General features: G+C 41.5%; 1 protein-coding gene across 1 annotated transcript in view; it reads left to right on the forward strand.

The window, feature by feature from the left end:
- Nucleotides 1-18,131, forward strand: part of LOC121954897 (stromal membrane-associated protein 1-like) — a 177,380-nt gene that overhangs the window by 102,729 nt on the left and 56,520 nt on the right. The window contains exons 9-10 of the mRNA XM_042502640.1: nt 12,998-13,190; nt 17,442-17,677. Of these exons, the coding sequence (XP_042358574.1) occupies nt 12,998-13,190; nt 17,442-17,677 (429 nt within the window). The remainder of the gene's footprint in view (nt 1-12,997; nt 13,191-17,441; nt 17,678-18,131) is intronic.

An 18,131-nucleotide genomic window follows, 5' to 3' on the forward strand; every position in this document is an offset into this window, starting at 1 on the left:
GTGAAGAAAGAGAAAGCCGGCAGCCTGCTGATTCGTGCAGCTATTAACTGGCATTGGGGAGAGCTCGCCTATCTGCGAATACGTCAATTACAAAAATATGATTACAGCCTTGTAGGAGGGGCAGGATTTATGTTATACCCAGCATTTTCCTCTCTCTCCTTTTCTTTCTCTCTCTGTCTCTTTTTCACACAAAATGCATGCACGCACGCTTTCGCTCTATGTCTTGTCCTCTATCTCTCATTCACCCCACATGGAGTGAGAAAAATGTAGTTATTAAATATGTTTTTCCAAGAAAAGCTAAAAAAAAACAAGCCAGAAAAAAAGTAGAAACATGTAGTGGTGGGCAGGGGATGAAAGGTAGAAGGAGGGAGAAAAGAGTGAGGGTGCAGAAAAACGTGTTATGGAGGAAAAACCATTCAGGGCAAAGATGGATGAGGGGCGAGTGGGTGGAGAGCAGGTTAGGAGACGAATGAACGAATACAGGAAGGTGGGGGGGTAAGGACGGGGACACACAAGACGTGGATCATGAAGTCCCACCAGCCCTGAGAGAATGAGAGCAATGGTGCAAACACATCTGAAGCACTGGCTTGAATCACCACGACCAATATTATTTCAGTTTCCCCCCTAAAGCTGCTGGGTTCACACAGGTTACCCAGTTTTTGAGGAATCAATAACAGACCTGGGGGTCAGATTTAATCAGGCTTTGCAGTTCGAGTGTTGTTTATGTCTGCATGGAGCATCTCTCTCCTCATTGCCTGTACATTTCAGGGAAGGTTGTGCAAATAGTAGAATAAAACATGTTATCAGAGGTTGATTATGTATTTGTCAGCTGCATGGGGGAATGACTTAAGGGGGAGAAAATGAAAAATTACACATTTCGTAAATTCCTAACTGCCATGATTTGACTTTTTATCCATTAATTGAAAAGCCTGGCAGAATAACCAAGGATAGTGCAACATCGATTGACAGTATTTTTGTACATACTACTGATGGGGAGATAAAAAGTGGACCAGTAGTGACTGATCATTTGCTTTATATTTGCAGTGTTAAATATGAACCCTAAGTTAACACTGAGAACAAATGAGCGGACTAAATAAAATCACCAGAAGCGATTATGGCTTTTAAGACAAAGTTGTTGCTTTGTAAGCAACATTGTCCGTTGACAGAAATTGGGCAAAACTTTAAAAAGACAGGAAAAACCCTGGTGGAAATATAGGCTACATAGGGAAATAATTAAGCATCAAACATATCGTTCTCAGGACCTCTTTATGCTCTCTGTCCCAAACGCTCGGACAGAAATTGGGCAAAGGGTATTGTGCACCCTCAGCCTGCAATTTGTTACAGAATGACTTGTAACTCAAGGAGCTGGTGTCGTTAAATAATTTTAAATCTAAAATGAAAAACTTAGAAGCAGATTATATAGGATGTCATGTTTTTAGCCTGCCTGGTTATACAACTGATTTCCAGAAAGTTCTCTTTTGATTCATAGATAGTTATTTTTAATGCAAAATTTTAGCGCTCGCTGATTATATTTTGTCTCCCTTTGTGTCTCTGCCTGCAACTTTGTATTTTCACTGCTTCAGGTCTCCCTTGAAAAAGAGATTACTGATCTAAATGGGACTAACCTGCTTGAATGAAGGTTAAATAAAAAGAAATAATACAATTTAAAAAATAACAGCATGTAAAACTGAACAAAGGCCAAAGTAAATATATTTTATTTTTTTATTTTATTTTAAGTAAATCTTGTCCACAGTCATTATCATTCTACAGTGAATGATTCTTAATGCCATATTGCAAACAATAATTGAATTTAAATGTTAAAGTTATATGCTCATAGTTCACACTTGCAGTAGTTTTTGTCTTTTAGACACTGGTATACTGACCAAATCACTACCACCCTCCAGCTGTAATTGTCCCTATTACTAAGGCTTTTTCTCTAGTGGTTAGTAATGATGTTAGAGGAGTGTTAATGAAGTAGTTGGGAACCAAATGGTTCTCCTGAGTGTTGAAAAGCAACCCCAGCACCAAATTGCAGCTAAATTTGAAGTTTCTAAGTGCACAGGTCAGCAAATGCTGGAAAGATTTTCATTTTCATCCAGAGCAACACCGGTGGAAATGAGGCCTGCACGCCATTTGAAGACTGGTTTAAAAAGGGAATTTTTTAAACCAGTATTCTTCTTGAGACAGAACACCATCTGACAAACAAAGCCATCACATCAAAGAGCAGCCTAATGACACAGCAGCACAATCAGATGGTGATCAGCAGACAACTAGAAACAAAGCATGTCTGATCTTAAAGGATACAAGATGAGAAAAAAAGCCTTTACCAGGAAACACACAATAGGTAATGCAACAACGCATAAAGCTGACTGTACTGATAAGTATGTGTACCTGTTTCTGAAGATAAGATGAACCGCAAACACAGTTCCAACTCTATTCAACCTGTATGAATTGATTTTTTGAGGAGGGAGCAGCACAACAAGCTGTAAACACAACATTTATTTTGAGTCTGACACTTTTCCAATGTCAATCTTTTTCAAGCTTGGTTTTGGTCTTGAACTTGTCTCTGTGGCTCTCCAGCCAATCAATAACATTATCTGCCTCGCCTTTGGTGTTGCAAAAGTAAAATACAGTTTTTTCTTTTTTTTTTCTTCTTTTTTTGCTAAAACTGCTGAAGCTAGAAAAAAACATGTTTGATAGAACTGAGCAACAACGGTAAAGCTTAGGGCCATAAAATAAATAAAATGAGTTTAAAGATGCTAAAATGTAAAGTAGAGCGGTGGGGGACTGCAGAGTGGGGTGATAATTATAAATCATATAAATAACTCACATTAAAGCAGGGGTAGACTGTTTAATTCTGGCATCATTTGGCAAAAATTCCTATTATAAACTTTGAGCGTGTTGTAATTCAAATGGTCCGAGAGAGCACTAGACTCAACCACCTCTCAGCTCATTTTTCAGGCTTTGGGAAATCTAGCCTGTGACAGGAGACTTTGGCCATTCACTGGTTGTTTTCAGAGAGAGCAGCTGTCATGCCAATCACTGCCTGTGAACTTCTTACAAGGCAAGGTACAATGTAGATTTATTTGTAATTTTTCTTAAATGTGGTTTAAGAAGAAATTAAATTAAAGTTGACCCTACGTCCTGTTACATCTTTTGGCGTGGAAGGAGGAATTGAGGAGTCTTGCAGACTAGGGAAAGAAGCTGCTTCGTAATCTGGTGTTTCGGCAACGGATACCTCTGTATCTTTTTCCAGATGGCAACAGGGTGAACACTGTGGCTGGCGTGGTTGCTGTCTTTCAGTATCTTTTGGGCTCTGTGCAGACACCTCACTTCACCAAGGTCACTGATGCTCTGTAGATGAGAGCCAGTGATGCTCTGGGCAGTTTTAATCATTGGCTGTAGAGCCTTCCTGTCCTGGGCTGTCATCGAATCATATCAGTTTGTGATGTTTCCAGTCAGTATGCTTTCTGTTGATCCTCTGTAGAAGTTAAACAGGATCTTGCACTGGAATTTAGCCTTCCTAGGTTTCCGTAGGAAATAGAGCCTTTTCTGTATTTTTTTAACCTGGGTGGTGATGTGTGATGACCAAGATAGGTTCTCAGTGATCGTAATTCCAAGGAACCTATAGCTGTTCACCTGCTCCACCTCAGCTCCACTGATGTAGACAGGGGTGTGTGTCTCTGCCTCCTTCTTTCTAAAATCAACAATCAGCTCCTTGGTTTTACTGACGTTGAGCAAGACTAGACACAGCAGACTTTTTAGGTACAGGAATGATGATGGCTGTCTTGAGGCAGGAGGGAACAGTCTCTTGTGAGAGTCAGATGTTAAAAATGTCAGTTCTAACATTAACTAGCTGATCAGCAGTTTTTGGTACACGTCCAGGAATGCTGTCTGGTCCTGAGGACATGTTTATATTTACTGTCAGCAGGAGTTTTCTCACACCTTCTGTGGTCACTGAGAATGGCTAGTCCTCTGGAGGTGGAGTAGATTTCATAGCTGAGTCTGGCAGCATGGCCTCACATATGATGGGGGCGCTCCTGCTTTTGTAGCCTGTGACATTTTGAATCACCTGCTACATATCTTTAGTGTTGCAGCTGTTGAGGTCTCTCTCCAGTCTCTTCTGATGTCTCCTCTTAACCTCCTTGTTTCCAGCTCTCAGTCGTGCTTTGGCGATGATGTATGCCTCCTTGTCCCCTGCCTGAAAGGCAGCTGTTTTTGCTCTGAGAAGAGCCTTCACCTCCCCATTCATCCAGGCTTTTTGGTTGGGGAGTGATCTCACCATCTTTGTGATCACCATGCCATCAACACATTTGCTGATATAAGATGTCACAGAAGATGCATATTTTTTATCTGTCCACACTTAAACAGTTTTAACTGTTGGTTTGATCCTTTTTATCAGCTGACAGTATGTCGGCAGAAGGAGCCGAGAAGTATGATCTGACAGGCCAAAGTGAGGGCATTGGAGGGCTTTGTAGCTGTCAGGAATATTTGTGTACACGTAATCCAGGATATTTCTTCCTCTGGTGGGGATCTGGACATGCTGGTGGATTTTAGGTAAGACAGATGTGAAGTCTGTTTGATTAAAGTCACCAGCTATGATGAAAATTCTATCTGGTTGCTTGGTGATGTTGCTGCTGATGGCATCATATAATTCCTGCAGTGCACTTTTTGAATTTGCATCTGGGGGAATGGCAACAATAAAAACACTGGTGAATTCCCTGGGCAGATAATATGGATGACATCTTGGCACCAAAAACTCAACATCTGGTGAGCACAGTCCATCCACTTTAACTGTTTGAGCACCAAGCATCATTTATATAAACACAAAGCCCTCCCCCTCTCCCTTACCGGAGTCTTGTGACCTGTCTGCTCTGAACAAAGTCCACCCATCCAGTGCAACAGCTTGATCCAAGTTGCTAGGGGTTAACCATGTCTCTGTGAAGATGTGCGCAGAGCAGTCTATGATCTCCCGTTGCTGAGTGTCTCATCCATTTTATTCTCCTGCAAACGGACAATAGCCAGAAGAAGGCTTGGTAGAGGAACAGCTTTCGGTCCAAGGCGGGTCAGCGTCGCCATGATGGATGCTCTCCTCCCTCTCTTCGTTCAGCGCTTTCTGTTTTGTTTTTCTCCTCTGTTCTGACTGGCAGCTTGGCATATGCTGTTTGTGCAGATCCTCTCACGGTCTGCTGCATTCAGTCCAAGACCCACACAACTTTTCCCCATATTGATGAGTGCTTCTCTATCATAGGAAAGTCACGCTTCAGCAGAAGGGGCCATGGAGTAGGAAAAAAAATGGAAAATATAACAAGTAGTAACAAGAATTTGAGGAACTACTGGCTGCTTCATCTGCATGTGCTGCCGTTGTCAACCCTGGAAAAAAAAAAAACCTTGGTGGATTAGTCAAAAAATATGAATCAAGATTTTGTTCTGCATTGCCTATTTCTCACCTCACACTTTTTTCAGTAACACATTTTAGTACACTGTTTAGCTGCAACATTGGAAAGTTTGTACTGTCACAATTTGCGCTTCCAAGGATAGTGGGGGCATGACTCGCCCTACTCTCTGATTGGCTCTTTGCCTTCGTTAGTTAGGCAACAGGAATTTTATTTCATTTATTTTATTTCTAAGGACAACATGCATTATTAACATTCGTGTAAATGTGCCAGTGTTATCCACTGGGCTAATTTTCAACTGTAGTCCTTTGGCAAGATGTTTTGAAACCTGTAAAATGACAAAATTCACATAACAACGGCAGCAGGGAACCATAAAGACAGCAACAGCTACAACAAACAGGAACTCCCAAAACAGAACATAAGCCATGCAAAGCAGCAAGAAACAGTAAGAACTGTACAAAACAATAGCACAGCAAGAACATATAGCCTTTAGCACAAATAGCCACTCAGAATTGGATGAGGAAAATTAAATGTAATGGAAGAAGGAGAGAAGGAAGGAAGGAAGGAAGGAGGAGATGGAAAGTGAAGTAAGAACAGAAAAAGGAAATGCACTCGATTGCTGAGGAAAGGATTAGGACTTGAGGAGCTGGAGGGGTGAATACAGTTTGTTGAGACCAGAAGAAAAAGTTGCGGGAGGTAGAGAGCGATGAGGTAATGAACTGAGCAGCAATTGATTCCTTCCTTCTTGTTCTTCCTTTCATTTTGCTTCCCCCCTTTTCTTCCGCCCTGTTCCTTACTGGCACTCTCTTTCTTGAGTCCAGATTTCCAAGGCAGGCTTTGCTTTTGTTTGCAGTAAATTAGCCCAAATCCTTTAGCACACACACACGCGCACACACACACACACACACACACACACACACACACACAGAGCCCAGTGTGGTTTTAAAGACACAGATGGTCTATCGGAGGGGAGTTTATGAGTATTTCAAGCAGTGATGGAAAACCAAAGAGAGAAAGATAGTATAGTGTGTGTGTGTGTGGGGGGGTGTGTGTGGGTGTGTGGGGGGGGGGGGGGGCACGTGTGCGTGGATGTAGAGGTCTAGGGATAGCGACAGTGAGTAAAAGGCTGTCAGAGTGGTAATTCAGAGGTCTGGCTGCACCCATCAGCACCAACAGTGGCTGAGAAGAATGGAGCCTTGTTAAAAAGGCTTTCTATCACACAATGCGCTGCTAGGAGCCCGCAACACATCACACACTATGTAGACGGTGTGGGTACGTGTGTTACTTGTGTGAGTGAGAAAACAAAAGGATTGATGCACATGTGACATACTTAAATTTCTTGTCCTCTAAAGGTAGTGTGATGTAGCAGTGCATTTTACATTGTGTGCCACCAATATGGGTTTTGGCAAGAAATGTGCAGGACTGCTTTGCTGTTCTTTTGAAGCAGATTGAGCTAATGCTTCTGGAGTATCTGGCAGTCACAGATGGAGGAAGGAGTGAAAGGCCACCGGAAGATGTTTAGACTCTCGCATTTGTGCCAAAAGAGGCCTTAATTCACCAAACACGTGCAACAAGATGAGGCAAAGACCACTCCACTGTCTCTTTTGCTTAACCCTCAAATTTGAGGCTGTGAGCAGAAGGGTATTTAATGGGAAAAGTTATCATCATAAGAAACACTGAATGTGTGATGGATCAGGTACTCAGGTCATGTGACTTCACGCCAACATTCAGAAATATACTCATTTGTAGCATAGTACAAAATGTAATCCCACGTGAACGCTTAACAAAAAGTTGATGGCCACGATGCACGTGTTGTTGATTTTTCATGTTTATTATACTTTGGGGGGGATTTTGTTTTAGAAAATTGTTTTTTAAAGATGATTTAATATGTTCTTGTTGAAAAATAATGATTTGCATTATCACAGCTTTGATAATTAAGTATTCATTGTCTGTATCCTGGAGGATTCATTGCCCAGATGAGGCTATGAAATCATCAATAATCACTCAGAGATGTACGTATGTTTTCAGGCCTATTCTCTAGAGATAATCAATAATATAAAGAGGTAATACATGAATTGCCATTTATATTTTATTCTTATTGTTTTTCTAACTGATGGTTCATCAGATTTAGTGGCTGCTACAACCATTTACTTCACAGCAACAGACAAATTCTTCACTCCATGAATCAAAACTACTAATAACAGGATACTGACAGTGTAGGAGCACCACAGTGAAGATGCAAGTGGTTACTTTTTAAAAAACCTGTTATGCAAAAAATAAAAGAAAGTAGCACATTAGTTGTTAATAAAGTGTTTTCAAATCTAAAGGTCAACAAAAAAAAAAAAAATCATGAAATTCTGTTATGTTAGCCTAGAAACATTAGAAAATAACAGTTAACTGCCCAAAATATTGAATGTGTCTGCCCATAAGCTTCGAGCTTCTCACCCTATCTCTAAGGGAGAGCCCAGCCACCCTACGGAGGAAGCTCATTTTGGCCGCTTGTACCCGCGATCTTGTTCTTTCGGTCACTACCCAAAGTGACCGTGACCATAGGTGAGGGTAGGAACAAAGATCCTGCACCGACAGATCGGTGCAGAGTCCGCATTACTGCAGACGCTACACTCCAGCTTCATCCTTCCCTCACTCGTGAACAAGACCCAGAGGTACTTAAACTCCTCCACTTGGGGCAGGATCTCGTCCCCGATCTGGAGAGGGCACTCCACCCTTTTCCGACTGAGAACCATGGCCTTGGATTTGGAGGTGCTGATTCTCATCCCGGCCGCTTCATGCTCGGCTGCGAACTGATTCAGTGAGAACTGAAGGTCACAGCCTGATGAAGCCAACAGGACCACATCATCTGCAAAGAGCAGAGACCCAATCCTGAGGTCACCAAACTGGACCCCCTCAACACCCTAGCGGAGTTCAACCCTCATCGGAAATGTGTTCGACTTACTGCCGGCAACGCAGACCAAGCTCTGGCACTGGTCATACAGGGAACGGACAGTCTGTATCAGGGGGTCCGAAACCCCATATTCCCAGAGAACCCCCCACAGGACTCCCTGAGGGACACGGTCGAATGCCTTCTCCAAGTCCACAAAGCACGTGTGGACTGGTTGGGCAAACTCCCATGCACCCTCAAGGATCCTGCCAAGGGTCCAGAGCTGGTCCACAGTTCCACGACCAGGGCGAATACCACGAAAACACTGAAACACTTCTTTTTACAATGATTAATTTATGTTTTTAAAGACTGCTAGATATCATCAGCTTGTCTTAGTGCGGTTTGATGGACCATATATCATGTCTTGCGGGTCACATAGTCGGGCAGGTCGACCATTAATTACAGCAAACTGAAATTAGCTCCAGCTGTGTGTGGACATCAGAGCAAAAAAAAAAAAAAAAAGAAGATGAAAATGACTGCCTAATGAACGTAATGTAAAATCATATGATTAATCAATACTCGATAGGGCTGTCAACGAGTATTCTCAATTGGTATTTCAGGCGATTTGAAAAAAGTAATACTTTGCAAAACTGCAATGTAAACACTTATTTTGCTTTTATACATCACATGATATTATGGCTATGTGCTTGTCAGCAGGAACTGGCTCCCTCATGATGCAGCAGGAACTACAAGAGGTGTTATTGCATCACATAACTCTTCAGAAGTTGAGCGGATCTTTTGGAAGTTTTTAATCCACAATTCCTCTGTGAAATCTATCACCTATCACCTCTGAAAAATCCCTCATACTGGGCCGCTCTCACGTATGAGGGGCTTTATTTTCCATTAGTGCTAGCATAACATGCCTACGTCACCTTCGATTACTCAAAAATAATGATGGCTAGTGCAGTGGCTGCAATTGAAATAAACCTGCTGACATCCATCTCCATGCTTCTTGGAAAGTTAGCGCAAGACGAGAAGTTGCATAACATTAGTTAGATGTTATTGGATTGGACTGGATATCAGTTGGAAGTGGAGTCAACACAGTCATTTTGTAATTGTGTTGTATCGACATATCAAAAATATTGCTAAAGTTTTGCGCAAATCTGCATTGGAAACTTTCCAATTGACTCAAAGCTGATCTGTCAGTCTCTTTAGCCAACAGCTTATTTACACATTCAACAGATATGGAACAACATTGTTATTTATTGTGACTCCTTAAGTCCAATATTTAATCAATTTTGGCTCTGTTTTGGTCTCCACCCACTACTTAGAAACATATCTGTCTCTTTGGCTTCCACATACTCCACTGTGTTCACCAGTTTGTCACTAAGTGGGTCTGCTATTTGGCGCTGGGTGGGCTGTTTTCTGTGGATTTTCAGAGTTTTGGAGTTTTAGAAACTTAGTTGTCCTTCCCCCACATCTACACTTAACATTCCCCATGCACCACATGTTGCTGCTCCCTTCCTAAATCATGGTGGATGAAGGTATTATCACACAAGTTCAGAGCCGGTAGACTCTGACTGAGTCACGCCGTCCATTCTGTGAATATTTCTGTGAGAAGGAAGCTGGCGATTACCGCAGTTTGGGGGGATTTGAAGTCTGTTAAATGTATTTTTCAACTTTGCGAACAAGCTTAGCTTCAAATAGGCTTAGCCCCTAGATTGAGTCATGAGATGCATCTCGCTGACATCAGACGGATCAGGTGAGGACAGTTTGCTGCCTCTTCTCACCTCCCCTTCTGCTCTAATCAGGAGCCAGTATCATGCTAATGTGCTGCAGCTATTAATAGTGAGGAAGCTCCATGCTGCCTCCGCCAACACCTGACTCACCTTAACTGGCTTCACTTGAGAGAAATGGACCCTGTGTGTGCTGGCATGATTAGCCGACCATCTTTCCTCTTCAGCTCTGTTTATTCTTTCATCTGCCCATTCCTCCTTTCCTCTCAGCTTGACCTTCTCTTTCCTTTTTATAGCCTTCAATCATCCTAGCTCCTTTTGTCCTTCCTCTCCTCCCCTTCCTTTTGCATTCTTCCCTCTTTCTCCTCTTTCTTCCCGTCTTACCTATCCACAGCTTGCTTCCATTACTCCTCCTTTTCTTCTCCATCCTTGCTTCCTCCCTGCCTCCTCCCTCCTTCTGCTATCTCTTTTTTACCTCCCTTCTCTGCTCCTTCCGTCCCTTCTTCAGTCAGAGGAAGTCAGCAGAGAGAGACAGAGGGGAGCAGCCCTGCCTGCTAAACAGTTGAGCACAACACACTCGCAAAGCTCTGTGTGTGTGTGTGTGTGTGCCAGTGCACAGGAATGCACACTTGAGTATTAAGTTTGTGTGCGTTGAAGAGAATTCAGAGTGTTTATTCACCAGAGAGAGAGAGAGAGAAAGAGAAAGAGAATGTGTGTGTGTGTTTGTCGCAGGAGCCACTGTTTATCACACCGTCTCTCCTTATCTTATTCATGAAGTCCAGCTGACTGTCGCCTCCCCTTTTCTCTTCATTCTCAGTCCCCTCACACACACACACTCACACACACACGCACACACCTGCACATAGCTCTTAAGCAGGTGTTACTTTTTTTGGCAGCTCCATCCATTAGACATAATGGGTGTGTGCCTGAAAGGTTAGAATAAAAGGTGCATGTGAGCTTGTGTGTATACGTGTTTGTGAGTGTGCGTTTGTGTGTATGCGTGTGTGTACGTGCGTGTGTGTGTGTGTGTGTGTGTGTGTCCTGTCTGCAACTGTTCATGTCTACCTCTCTTTGCAGCGGCCTAATTAATGTCATCTGTCTCACTTACAGTGACAATGGCTCTCCTCTTTTGTCTCCTCCGTTCTTTCTCTCTTGTCCTTTATTCAGCTCTTGCACTTCTTCCCCCTTCATTTTTATTGTGTCTCTTCTCTCTTCTCTCTCCTGTTTTCTTCTCTCATCACATGTCACCCTGATATTTACACTGTGTATGAGTGAATATACTCCCAGGGTGTATGCCCAATTTATACATCCCAGAATACATGTTGGGATTGTACATTTCTACAAAGCATGGATATGTAATGCTTGTACATTATTATAGTGGAAATGTTGAAAATGTATGATTCTTTATGTTTCAAAAGCGCTGTGGTTAACGTATTAGGCTCAAACAGCAGTCCTTTGCGGTCAGTAGAAATCATGGTTTGGCATAAAATATGTGGTTTTAGTGGCACAATCCGGCTGGAAAATGCAGCCGTGTCTCTGTGAAATACCACTTGTTTTGCTTTTTGTTGCTGTTTGTTGAAATATTGCATAAAAAGATTCACATTGAAAGCCCTGCTGCAGTTTGAAGAGTATATCTCTGGAGATTATATGAAGAAAGGGTTGATAATCTCTAGTGATTTTACACTTTAAATTGCTAGAAGGTTTTTATTTTGAGTAGAGTGTTGAGTTTCATTCACAGCAGCTTTACAGTGATCAAAAGTACGGCAAAAATAGACGGAAGAATAGCATTTTTGTTGATCAGTAAAACAGCAGAGTTGTGAATATGATGACTGTTGTATACTGATGTGCTGATTTACGTATACATCATGCTGAATTTATGAAGAAAAGATGTAAACATGAAGAGAGGGTTCAGTTTCAACAGCAAACAGGATCAACAATAAGACTGAATAAATAAGTGCATTCAAACAACGCTGTGATGTCATAAAACAATTTAAAATCTTGAAAGATGGCTATGAGAACATATTTTTTTAAGGCTACTCAGTCTTAAACAGCGTGGGATTCAAAAACACCTGGCCCTGTGTACTTCACATGTTTAACCATCAGGCCCTTCTATCTGCAAAAATGGTTTGACTTTTTATTGTTTCAATCATATCGGCTGTGATTATGCTTTTGCCATAAAATGTTTGCCAAGGTGCGCACTTTGCATGCATATATTTAATCCCACCACTGCTCCTCCAATATGTCTAATAATAAATCGTGTGCAAAAAATTGTTACATTTGTCCTCCTTTCACACATATTTTGCATAATAGACTTCCATTTAAGCCACATATTTGAATCCATTAGACTTTCTCATATGTAGCATATGGACCAATTACATGCAATTTTCCAGGTTACCCATTTTGCTGTTTTATGGACTTACTGCAGACCAATAAAATAACAAATTATGTGCAACTGTCTGGGAATATAGGTAAGGGTGTCAGAGTGTATAAATGATCAAAATCAATCATTCTGCTAATCAGAAACATATTCAAGCCTGCAAAATTGTCAAAAAGTCCGTCCAGACTTACGTACTGTATATTACATTTTTTTTCTTTTTTTTTGAACAAAAACATCATTGCAAAAACTGGCATATAAAGGGTTAACATTCTGTGAGAAAAAAATGGTCAAGACTGATTTTAAGTGCATCTAAATGTTTACATATTACATTGCTTTAACAGTAGTGTAGCTCATTTGGGGAATAACTCGTGTGGTGTGTGGTGTGTGGTGTGTGCATAGCGAGTGTGTGGTTGCACAACAGAACTGCTATTACTACGCCAGCCCTGCTGTTGGCATGTAACTGCACACATTTTTATACAATATATGCATCCATATGGTGACCAAGAGCAACTGTATTATAAGCTATAAAATGAGAAATACATTGGGGGAAACAATACATATTTCATGCCATTTCTCTCTCTTCATCGCCTCCCTTCTGTTTCCCTGACAGTCTGGTTCCAGTACAGCACCTCCACAGGCGGACCCCTCTACCTCCTCCTCCGCCTCCTCCTCTACCTCCACCACTACCACCACCAAGGCAGAGGAGAAGAAGCTTTTATCTAAGGACTCCATCCTGTCTCTGTACGCCAGCAGCTCAGTGGCCAGTCAGCCACAGAGCCAGCAGCAGCCGGTTCCAGGACAAGGTAACACACACACACACACACACACACACACACACACACACACACACGCACAGACACAGGCACACACATTTTTATTAACACTTTGTCTGTCTGTCACAGTTTAGCTTGATCGTCTCATCTAACATCTATGTCCAGGAACTGATGAGCTAAAATGCATTTAAACCAAACTAACGCAGCGGTTTCGTTCAACACCTAAGCATTTCAGATACAGGAAATAAGGTCCGAAGGCTTTATGCGTTTGTTGTTGCAAAAACAATATCTTGTGTTTGTGTCTCAGATGCTCAGCCAAAGCTATCAAACTGCAATTACGAGCTGCACTGTACGAAAAAACCTCAACTCAACACCAGTTAGCCTCTTACCTACTTAGAGTTGGCATCTTTCAGCACATTTGCTTGACGATCTGCATGTTTGCTCTTTTTGTTCATTCGCACTGCCCGGATCAAGCAACTATTTAAGCAAGAAAAATCTGCCAAATCCACCTACACTATGATATCGGCACCAAATAACGTATAAGTAAGTAATAATAAGAAGACAAAGTAAATCACTAACTGGTGCTGGTGAACACAGTGGAGCATTTACGAGCTAAAGAGCCAGATGTTTTTAGCCTTCTTGTAGTCTGTAGCTCCCAGTGAGGGAACCACGTTTACTTATGCAACAAGAGCTTGCAGTATCTGCATGCCAGTGTTTACATGCAACCTGGAAGCTTCCTGCACACACAGAGACTTCTGACGTTAGCAGCCAGCAACAAGTTCCTTTCTTGGATTTAAAACTACTGTGTTACTACTGCTCACAAGGAGCTACAGGCTACAACAAGGCTAAAAACATGGTTATGGATGAGCAGTATGGAGACATTTTGCGGTTTTATTATTATTTTTTAAAAATCTTTGAAACCGTCACCATTTGCTTTAGTTGTTTGGGAGATGAGTGCAACGCCTTTTCTCTGTGAAAATCTGACAGTGTTTTGGGAACTACAAAACTTCACTCCACTTTCCATCAGCATGAGGCTGAGTAAATAATGACTGAATTTTCATTTTGGGGTGAACTATCCCTTTAACTAAAGAATGATTTTCCATTTCCCTCATGATTTGAATAAACCATTTTCTATGGTTGAATCAGTGCAACTGTCTATTATTCACAACGTTGGATAGTTTTTTTTTAGAAAGGCAAGGATTCGAAAAAAATCTGAAAAGAAAAACCCCAACAAGTCTGTATAGCAGATATGGAATATTTTCCTCTTTCCCATCCCTGAAATCATCTTGTGACCCCTTGAGAGGTCCACATGAGGAACACACACGATTTTTGTCATAATAAATGGTAGTTGTGGTGGTGTGAATCCCCAACAGCTATTTGTATTCATGGACTGGCAGGTCAAACCACTTAAATTTCTTGTATATGTAGAATGTAAACAAACACTCTACACACAAAGAAAAAAACGCGGTAATACAAGCTCAAGAGCATACAATCAGACATAGGTGTTTGTACACATCCAGAGACACACAACTACACACTTTCACACATACATCAGAGGGAAGATGCATCATAAAACTGGAGGAGAGTGGAGGCAGATGAAAGGTCAGCGTGCTGAAAAGCAGGCAGCTCCACTTACTGGAGTCCCACTGCAGCAGTAAAAATAGAAAAGTGTCTGCAGATTCACACTCATCTCACAGTTATTATGTGTAAAGACAAGAGTGCCGAAACTGTTTATGTGTGCGCATGGAGGCGGTTGTTCATACATACATCAACCTGAGCATGTTTGGAGTGTGTGGGAAAGCATTAGTGGGACATGTTTTCTGAATGATGGAGGACAGTAGGCAGCTGCACATGTGCATATTGATTATACTGCTGCATGATTACACTGACATAAAGAGGATTAGGAGACGAAATCAGGATGAAGGGTTTTTGCTGCTTTATTGTCCTCTCTGAATCCAAATAGATGCTGATGGAGATCAAAGCCAAGAGATGCTCGCCAGGCTAATGCCTCAAATCACTGACTTCCATCCTGTGTGTGTGTGTGTGTGTGTGTGTGTGTGTGTGTGTGTATGTGTGGGTGTGTGTGTGACAAGATGGATGTGGCTCTAAGTGCAAAATTATCAAAAAGCCAGAATATACTGAAGTTACAACACATTGCAAACAGCTCATGAATCCGTGGATTTTTTATGGATTTCCACTTTGAACCTGAGGATTTTGGAACTTTGAGACGTGATATGAATTGTGCTGAAGAAGCCATATTCCAGTGTCTGATATTTTATACATGCAGTCAACAAAGCTGACTAATATCAGTGGATCCTTTGTCCATTTAAAGAAGCTGTCTCCTTTCTGCTCCTTGAGGTCTTTCTACCGAGTAAAGACACAGATAAATTTGTGATGTATGTCACCACTTACCACATTTTCACAGTGGTCTCATGCAGCACTGATGAACATATGGACTGAGCAATATCTTTCAACACATTCTCATCCCAAGCCATCACATATTGCTGCTTTGCAGTGGACTTACATGCGGACTGCTTATTATGCTCTAGGTATCCTTCTGTGTCTGCTGTTTACATTCTGAGATGTTGCTACCGTGATGTCAACACAAGCACATGGGATGATGTTGCACGTGGTTATGTTTAGGCAATAAAAGCAAATAGCAAGCAACACAGCGACGTCAACAGGAGCACATGCTGGCATGGACAACATACAGATGAGTCCTGCATGAAAGTCTGGGGTTTTCTGGACCAATGCACTGCCCCTCCTGCCCGCCCTATACAGACCTTGTGCTCCTTATATTACATTGTTACTTGTAGCATTTCAATCTGACGCCATGCTGTGGTATTCTATCCAGGCGCGTTCTCAAGTGACGCAGCCCTTTCACATATAATGTTGCTGTGGCAGATGCCGTCTGGTGGCATATAGTAACACCCCAACCAGTTCTGTCTGGCCGTGTTCTCAGCTGCTGCCATCCAGCAGCGTATTGTGGACGCGAAAGTTTGCTTTTTACGTTGGGGTCTAATGCTGAAAGCACTGCAAAAGCAGCAGCATTTCACAGCTTTGGAAGGATGTATATGTTCATGAAAAAATATTCTGCAGCTTGAGATCATAAAGACAGTAATGACAAAGTGAATATGCTTGTTGGTGTGTTAAAATTGCCCCCCTTTTTTAGGCACAACTCTGCTCCACATTGTGCCTTAAACCCCTTTAGCTGTTCTGAGATCACTGTAAACAAAAGCGTCTTGTGGCTTTTCAGTTTTATCAAACGGTCATTACATATACCATATCATTTTTTCAGGAAATGACCACACAGCAATAAATTCTTTCAAAAGACAAAGTAGTTCTTCAGTGACATTTAACAGAATGATTGCTGTTGGTTAACAGTGTTATGGCATCATTGCAAAAGTTCAACTATAGATCATTTACAGAATGCTTGTGACACTTTAACATCAGCGTTAGTGAGGACTCAGCAAATCAGCTATTTCACTTTATTATGTGGATGTTTAACAGATTATCTATAAAGTATGTGACAACTCATGAAATTTGCGAAATGTTTTGTTGAACTATTCACTCAACCTAAGCAGCATTGATTGTGTAGATAGCTCAAGTAGTGAATTGTCACATATATATGAATAAACATTTACAGGCAAAGCGAACCAGTTAAATTGTTGAATCTTAACTGATAAGCTGTTGAACTGTAACAAATACTCCTATACTGTTAGCTGTGTCACCAGTCTTGCTGCCTGCCATTTCGGCTGAAAAACCTCCATGTTTGTGTGTTATGTCTGAGGTGAGAGCCTGTGCAGTGATCTTGGCCCAGACATACATTGCAAGTTTACTGAAGGTGAAAAATAACTTGTGTTTCTACTCAATGATTCAGAATTCACTCCAAAAATTAAGTGGTTTCTCCTTGGGCCCTTCCAAAAAGTTTCATGAAAATCAAGCCATTATTTTTGCATAATCCTGATGACCTCCTTGGTGGAGAAAATAACAAGACACAGTGTCCGTAGTGACCAAACTTAGTTTTCTAAAGTGTTTTTAACGTTTTGGCTCTAATGAATCTTTATTTTCCTACGTTTGGGTTTTTAAGAGCCGCTATTTACTCTTTAAATGAATAATTTTGCAACATCTCCTAGTGATTCAAAGCAGAACTGGATCCTTCAAAAACTGTTTATTTACTTCCACACAGTTCTGTTCTCTCTTATGCTAAGTTGAAAATATTCTCAGCAGGAGAAAAAGTTTACATGAAGAACCCTGTGTGTGTGTTTTTTGCTCCGGCAGGAATGTACGTGGGTCAGCCTCAGATGCAGTTCACTCCGCAGGGTTTTGCTCAAGGGATGAGCGGAGCCGTCCCACCAACCACCATTATGGGTGGAGGGGCCATGATGTCCGGCATGGCAATGCCCAATGGCGGCTACATGGGAATGCAGCAGCAGGGAGGGATGCCAGCCAACCAAGGACAGAACATGTACAGCATGCAGCAAGGACAGCAGCAAGGACAGTGGAATATGAGCCAGGTAAGAGACATATATACTGTATGTTATCCAACTAATGGCAGTATGATGAACCCATTTTACGATTTAGTCACTGCAAAGCCAAGAGCAGTAATGACTCTCACCCCTTCAGCCTCTCAAAAAAGCCCAAGAAGATCAGCTTTAATAAACTATTCAGTCTGTTTTATAACCAAGGTTATTGAAAAAAAACATCATGGATTTTTTTCTGACATTGTGTCAAATAATGGGAAGCTAGATCTTTTCTGTCCTTATGCTGGCCCAGGTGTTATAGTGTGGCCGTAGGCAATATGATTTTGGGTTGTCCATACGTATGTACGTATTTCTGTATCTTCATATAAGAGGGTAAGAATGTAAGAATATAGATTTATTGTTCTTTTTTTAAACAAAGTTTAAAAAACGAAATGACATTTATCCTGATCCTGCTACATCTCCATATTTTAAGGACACCCAATGAAAT

This window comes from Plectropomus leopardus, chromosome 15 (assembly GCF_008729295.1).
Source record: "Plectropomus leopardus isolate mb chromosome 15, YSFRI_Pleo_2.0, whole genome shotgun sequence".
Lineage (NCBI taxonomy): Eukaryota > Metazoa > Chordata > Actinopteri > Perciformes > Serranidae > Plectropomus > Plectropomus leopardus.